The following is a 7,414-nucleotide window of genomic DNA, read 5'->3' as shown; positions in this document are numbered from 1 at the left end:
TGCTGTGTTGCCTTTGGGGGTATTTCTTTGGGGTTATTTTATTTTTTTTTTTTCCAAACGACGGGCAGAATTTCGGTGGGACCTAAGAATAGCGCTGCCTGCACCTTGGTGTTGCACAGTGACATTTCGGATGTGCAAGCACACTTTGCTCAGCAGAGCAGGCTGAGAGCAAGGGGAGGCAGCCTGGAACTGCAGTGAGTCAGTGCGGGGAGGAGGGCAGTTCGCAAATGACTCATTACAGCCGAAATTAGAGGCTGTTAAAGTGGACAAAAGGAGCTCGTTTGCTTGATATCGCAAAAAATTAAGGCTCGGCGTGCTGGGCGGGTTTGAGGATTTGGCGTGGAGTTTTTTTTCAAGTTATGGATTGAAACGTTATTTTTGGGAGTTAGTTTAGTTTGGTAGGGATCTGGCACTGCTTCTCCTTTAAGGGTTTGAGACAGAATTGGGAGGAGAAGGGAGATTATCAAAGGCATTCCTCCTGCTCACAACAGCAGCGCTTATTTATCCAACACTTGCATCTGCTGGAGTTTGAAAATCACACATTTCCAAGGCCATCACTTCCCTTTCCCACGGGGTTCCCCCTTTCAGTGTGTCAGGACAAACTGCTCGGGTTAAAAATAACCCAAAATTCCTGATCCTGTAACTGCAACTGCACAACTCCTCTCAAAACGGGTTTTTAATGTCACCAACTCCAGTGGGAGCCGGGAACAGCTCTGGAATTCGGGACAGACAGGACACACCTAGGAGACCACTGTGTTGTCACCCTGTTTTGTTTCAACCACTGCCTAATTATGTCGCAATTTTTACTCCCAGATTTCAGTAACAACTATTGCTGATGTCGGGAGACCTCTGCAAAACACCCTGCGGGGGAAGAAAGGCTGAGAGAAACCAGCCAGCATCACGGTTAATTCCCCTAAATCCCACCCCCAGCTCCCCGTCTGGAGCTTGCCGTGAGCTGCCTCCCAACGTTTATCTGCAGAGATCTGGACTGTCTGAACGCAGCTCAAGGTTTCCTCCTCACCTCACGGCTCATGAGGAAGCCAAACACGTGGGCTGGTTCAGCAGGAAGGTCACAGGATGGGGGAGGATGAAGCCACCAGGGGTTGTTGGGCTGGAATTATTTACCAGGTTGGCTTCCAGCACTCGTGTCCTCAGCCAAAATAGCCCAGGTGAAGTGGCTGCGTGGAAGACAAAACAACATTTACTTCCACACAGCCAGGGTTTCACTTTTTCTGGGAAATGTCACAGAATTGAGACTGAAAAAATTTCCCATTTTCCCCACGCTTCCCATGCAAATATGCACATAGGCCTCCTTAGCTTAAAAATGGTATTTTTAACTCATCCTTTTTTCCCCGTACTTGACAGCATGGAACACACCACGGAAAATGGCACAAGTTGAGTTGAGCTGCAGTGCTTCAGCTGCAGCACCTTTATTTATAAAACAACCAACCAAAAAAAGAAAAATTATGAAATCATTGATTCAAAGGAATCAATAATAAATATTTGCTTTCCTCTGAGTTGTTCAGACACAGTACAAGTACACCAATCATAGCAGAGATGGAAGCTTAGCTTAGCTGCTGAGAAACAAAAAGCTACATAACATGGTAGGCATTTAATCACACAAGTAATAGCTGGTATATGACAGTAACTGCTTTAATACACTATTTTACAAAACAGAGTTTGGCTTGTTTGCTTCCCTTGTGCAACTCCTGATGGTGTGGAGCTTGGAAAATAGGATACCTTTGGAATGATCCCTTTCTCCTGTTCCCTGTGGGTGATGAGCTTGTCCCTTCCCGGGGAGGTCACTGAGGTGTGGGCTGGAATACCTGGGCAGTGCATCCCAGCAGGGCCTGGAAATTCCAAGCCAGCAGAGCTTGGAGCAGCCAGGATTGATCACCAGAGCAGCTTCAGCCTCTGCAGCTCTGCCTGACCATCCCCAGGGCTCCCCAAGCTCCCAGCCCGTGTCACCAGACTGGTCCCAGGACAAGTGGCTTCTCTGTTCCAGGACAGCAGGAGAGAGCTGGATGGACACAGCCCATTCCCAAGGGCTCCAGGAAAACCTGCCAGGGCAAATTCTCCTCCCCTCCAGGCTGCAGAGAGGAGATTCCTCACTGCTAATTACCAGGCTGGGCTGTGACTCCAAACTGCCCCCGAGCCTTTGGCTGTGAGCTGCGGCCAGCTCAGCTGCTGGAATTGTCACCCTGCCTTTGTGACAAAGAGCTCCTGGGTGCTCAGGCATGGCCAAAGCACTCCTGGGTTTCTGTGGAGGCAGTGAGGATCCTCGGGGGCAGACAGGGGATGTTCAGCACAGTGAGCAACCACAGGAGAACCCACAAGCTGCTTCAGCCATCCTATTCCTGCTCCTGGGATTTTCCCAGCTCTGGAGTGGCTTGGGAGTGCTTTGGAGTGCCTGAGCCTTCAGGGCTCAGGAAAAGAGCAGCTGCAGAGCAATCACAGACACTCAGAGCTGCTGCTTCAAACAGGGCTGATGCAGGGCTGTGCTCCTGGAGCATCCTGGGGGAAATGACAGAGGATCCAACACCAGGAGCTGCTTATCAAGTAGCAAGTACTTATTAAGTAGCAGCTTATCAAACACCAGGTCTCCCTTATTGAAAGCTGTGACTTTGGATCATTTCCCCTGCACAGCATCAGCGATTTATCCTGCCAAGGGTTAAATCTGGGGTGGAGAAAGCAACGGAATTTTGGGTGACTAGAAAGGGAAGTTCTCACAGAGTGTGAGGCAAGTTTGAAAATTGTTTCCCTTATGGAAGTAGCCCGAGCAGGGCTTGGCTTTGATCAGGTTGTTAAAGGTCTCAAGTAAAGAAATTAGAATTCTGGGTCTCAGTCAGAAAAGGAGATTAATGACAGTCCTGGAGTGAAAGTTATAGATCTGTGGTTCTTCTGTGCTCATCCATCTTCTGTAGGCTCTTTCCACAAATTGGAGAAAACCTTCCCTCCCTCAAATGGGAAAAAAAAAAAATACCCAAACACCCTCATTTTTTAAATAGCAAATCCCCAGGCTAGGAATACAGGAATCTAGAACCTACAAGCTCAGTGTCTTGTGTGTAGCAGTGGTCAGAGCCAAGTCCTTCAGAGGAAAATATCAGTGACAGAACTCTGCATTGGTCCCTCCCTCCCTCCCATCCTTCCCTAACTTCATATTCCTTGGAAACGCTTATCCTGGTTCATCTCAACAAACATTTTTTACAATCCTTGCAATTTTTAAGAGTCTTGCTGCAGGTTTAAGCCTCAGCTGTAGCACATGGCCCAGCGTTTGGTGTGGAGTGGGACAACATCCATGGAGATTTCCCAGTGGAAGCAGCATTTTGTACTTGTTTACCTGTCCCAGGTGTGCTTTCCTCTGTCAGGGGATCCTTCAGGCCTTCCCTGGAGCTCATCTCAGGAGTGCTGTCCGTTCAGTGTGGGAACACCTTCCCATAAGGCTTCTCCAGCAGAAAACCAAACCAACCTCCCCCAAACCTGGCCGATCCTCCACCTGGAGCTAACCCCTTCCCGATGCTCCATGCAGTCCTTTTGGCACATCGCTGGCCCTCCCCGTTCGGGGCACTGCTCCCTGCTGGATTCAGTGCCCTCATCTCCTCTCCTAAGGCTCATTTGGCACAGCCAACCCTCCCTGGGGCTGCCGAGGTTTTGCAGTGCTGCCCAGGGCAGCAGAGTCAGGCTCCCGGCCCTGTCTCTGGGGGTTTGATCGTTAAGTTTATTCTGGCAATTAAAGCACCTCTGTTTGCTTGATAGAAAAGGTCCTTTCTCTTTAGTACAGGGTTTAGTTCAGACACCTTAATACTGCATCTCTTGTCCTTTTTTTTTTTTTTTGAGTGATTCTTTCATTTCCACTGTAGTTACAGCCTCCAGTATTCCACTGAACGCAGAAAATATGAAGCACCTGTCAGTTCCCTTTGAGGCTGAACACCCTCAGCAGAGAGCCTGCCTCCAAATCTTCACTTAAGACAATGCATCTCCGAGAAACTTCTCCAAAACCAGTCCAGGAGATTTCTCCCTTCCCACAGGACCTCTCTGGGATATTGAAGTCTCTGTTGATCCCTTTTTAAAAATCCTGAGGTTTGGCTTCTTTTCACTTGTACAGCGCTTTGCTGTCGTAGTGTTGAAATGCTCAGTGTTCCATTAAAAAAAAAAAAAAAGATAATTTAGAAAGAAGCTCCTTTCTCCCTCCAATGTATCTTTCTTCAATAAAAGAAAATTATCAGAACCTCAGTGCTGGAAGATGCTCAGAAAGAGCTCAGTGGAGGGCTTCGCGTGGTGTGAATAACCCCAAGTGATTAAGATTTAAGCTGACCAGGAAGAGAACTAGCTACCCTAGCGATTCCTACGTGGCTGGTGGTGTGTGAGGTGGTTTTTGGGCAGCAGGACGCTCGGTGGGCACTCATTCACTCATTCACACGGTCTGGAACGCCCTGCTCTGCGCGGGCACCATCACCGCCGTGCCTCCCATCTTCACCAGGTGGTTGTAGTCGACTCTCTTTGGCTCCGTGTCCTTCCTCTCCAGCTGCCGGTGGCTGTACTGGGGAGGGGTGAGGTGGGGAGTGGCTTCGGTGGACAAAGTCCGCTGGCTGCGGGAGGCACTGTTGGCTGTGGACCTGGTGGAGGAGGAACCCGAGCGGGAGCTCCTGGAGCCCGAGGAGGAGGAGCTGGGCTTGACGAGGTGAGCCTTGGGCGCCTCTGCGTCCTCCCTGCAACCAGAGACACGGGGAGGGAAGATTATTGAACCCCTCTGCAGTGCTGCCGCGGGTAAAAATCACCTGCAAATCACCTGGTGGGGAGTTTTTCCAAGTTATGGATTGAAACGTTATTTTTGGGAGTTAGTTTAGTTTGGTAGGGATCTGGCACTGCTTCTCCTTTAAGGGTTTGGAACAGAATTGGGAGGAGAAGGGAGATTATCAAAGGCGTTCCTCCTGCTCACAACAGCAGCACTTATTTATCCAACACTTGCATCTGCTGGAGTTTGAAAATCACACATTTCCAAGGCCATCCCTTCCCTTTCCCACGGGCTTTCCCCTTTCAGGACAAACTATCCTGCAGGACTTATCCAAACTCTCTGCTGTGTAACTTTGTGGCTCAAACTCCCCATTGCCCTTTAGGGCTCTTGGTAAACACGTTTGGAATAAACACGTTTGGAATAAACACGTTTGGAATAACCATTTTGCTCACAAACAGCTCTGTGAGTGCAATGAACGCCGAGTGTCAGAGCAAACAGAGCAGATAGAGCTGTCTGCCCTGCAATCCTCAGCCCGAATGACAAAAGGCAAGACTGCCTGGAACTGGTTCTTCCACTTCAAATCACCCCCGAGGGTAGTGAAAGAAGCGCAAGGAGTGGGTCCGGAGAGAAAGAGGGAGAAAGAGGGGGAGGATGTAACAGTCAGGCGCGAAAAGGTGATAACGAGAGGGTGAGGCTCAAACCGAAAAGGCAAGATGTGAGTGCAAAGGAAACAGGAAAAGGGCAAGAAATCAGCAGAGACTGCCTCAGTGCAGGCAACCCGAGAGCAGTCAGCTGCTGCAGGGATTAGAGGTGCCTGGTGACACAGAGATGTCACACGGGGCCGGGCGGCCGTAGAAATAGACACAAAGATGGATCAAGGGTTTGTTTCTTCGAGGGCGGCAGCGGCTCTAACTCATTCCTGGAAATAGCTCTTTCCAGCGCTTTCCTTCCCGAGCGGCTGAGGCTCTGGCTGGAGCCCAAGCCCTGCCTAGGGGAGCTCAGGGCCAGGGAGCAGATGAGCTCCGGGAGCATTCCTGGTGCTCCTGCTCCCCTCCCTGCTCGGGTTGCTCACCCGGAGCTAAATCCAGGGGAGCAGTTGCTCAGAGGGCTCAAGGAGGACTCAGAGAAGTTCTCTGCTTCATTGTGTGCCCAAGGGAAACTGCAAGTGAGAGGGGAAAAGGGGAAAGAAGGGAGAAAGGAGGAAGAAAGAAGAGGGGGAAAAAGGGGGGAAAAAGGAAGAAAGAAGGGGAGAAGGGGGGAGGGAAAGAAGGGAGAAAGAAGAGAAAGGGGAAAAGAAGGGAAAGAAGGAGAAAAAAGGGGGGAAGGGGGAAAGGTGGGAAGAAGAGAAAAAAAGGGGGGAATGAGAGGGGGAAAGGGAGGAAACAAGAGGGAAGACAACGGGGAAAGAAGGGAGAAAGAAGAGGGGAAAAGAGGGGGAAGGAAGGGGGAAAGAATGGGGGGAAGAAGAGGGGAAGGGAAAGGAAAGGAAAGAAAGGAGGAAAGGAAATCACCCCCAAACCCTCTCAGAACCACAAGGGACAAGCAGCTTTACTTGAACGCCATAAAAGAATATGCAAATGCTTTAAACATACTGAAATTGCAAATGTGAGAGAAAACAGTTGGTTGAGGTCTGTGCTGATTTGCCCGGGGGGAGGAGGGGGGGAGTTGAATCTAATTTTCTGGAAAGTCTTCACAAAGATTCTCAGTCAAGAAATTTGTCGCTGCTACTTCACAGAGACTTTAAAAGCTTTCTGGAGCAACCTTTGAAGACGCTTAAAGCTACTTATAGTTCCTTCAAACCGCGCTGCAAAGCCGTGTGAAACTGCGAGGAGGGAGTGTGGGAGGTGGGATTAAATAAAAGGCGTTACCTGATTTCATTCGGGGCCTCCTCTTCCTCGTATCTCTTCTTTTCTTTCCTCCTTATCGTCAGCCTCACCACCAGGACCAGGAGGGACAGTCCCACCACCACTCCGCACACTGCCCCGGCGATCATGCCGATGTTTTGGGCATCTGTTGTGCAGAAAATACATTTATTGGTGAACTTTTCTTGGTGTGATCAGGTTCTAGTCCAGCCTACAACTCCCAGCGCTGGGTAGAACTCGGCACAGAAGGTTTTAAGTTTATTTTTTTAGGCGTGTCCCCACACAGAAGTCGAACCAGTTTATCTGAGCTGGCAGCGAGCAAAGGGATCACCTCTGGAGAAGTGGGATCACAAGTGCTGGGCCTGCGGTGTGGGGCAGAGTTGAAATGAGGAAGGAAAATCCCATTTTCAGTGCACAGAAAATAGGAAGAAAGGAAACGTGTGAAACACCAGGCAGCATCCCAGAGGCACAAGAGTGTTTGAACTAAGAAGGTTTCCCCATAAATATTCTTTCCCCCCTTCAATTTACTTTTAAACGATACAACTCACTCACAAAATTAATTATTCAGCTGGTGGGGTGACCTGAGGTGGGGTGAAAGGAGGAGGAAAGGAAGACCATCCTGAGCAGGGCATTTATCATCCCAACCAGCCAAGCTAATGAGAGAACATTTCCCATGAATTACAGGCCTTTCGCTGATACTTTATGACAACTTCTTCTGATAAAAGTGGTTATGTTGGGCTTGGCTGAAAGTTGTTTCCTTAAGGCTCAGTCCCTCCGGAGGGTTTAACAAAACCCAAGCGAGGTTTTAAACCAATTC

The 7,414-nt window shown here is 49.5% G+C and overlaps 1 protein-coding gene across 1 annotated transcript in view; it reads right to left on the bottom strand.

Annotated features, from left to right (window-relative positions):
• Positions 1 to 1,395: 1,395 nt before the first annotated feature.
• Positions 1,396 to 7,414, bottom strand: part of CLMP (CXADR like cell adhesion molecule) — a 43,601-nt gene continuing 37,582 nt past the window's right edge. The window contains exons 6-7 of the mRNA XM_085081614.1: positions 6,604 to 6,745; positions 1,396 to 4,709 (exon numbers count right to left, since the gene is read on the bottom strand). Of these exons, the coding sequence (XP_084937740.1) occupies positions 4,415 to 4,709; positions 6,604 to 6,745 (437 nt within the window). The 3' untranslated portion in view covers positions 1,396 to 4,414. The remainder of the gene's footprint in view (positions 4,710 to 6,603; positions 6,746 to 7,414) is intronic.

Source organism: Lichenostomus cassidix, chromosome 24, assembly GCF_008360975.1.
Source record: "Lichenostomus cassidix isolate B80296 chromosome 24, HeHo_3.0, whole genome shotgun sequence".
NCBI lineage: Eukaryota > Metazoa > Chordata > Aves > Passeriformes > Meliphagidae > Lichenostomus > Lichenostomus cassidix.
This window is presented reverse-complemented; position numbering and strand designations above follow the sequence as displayed.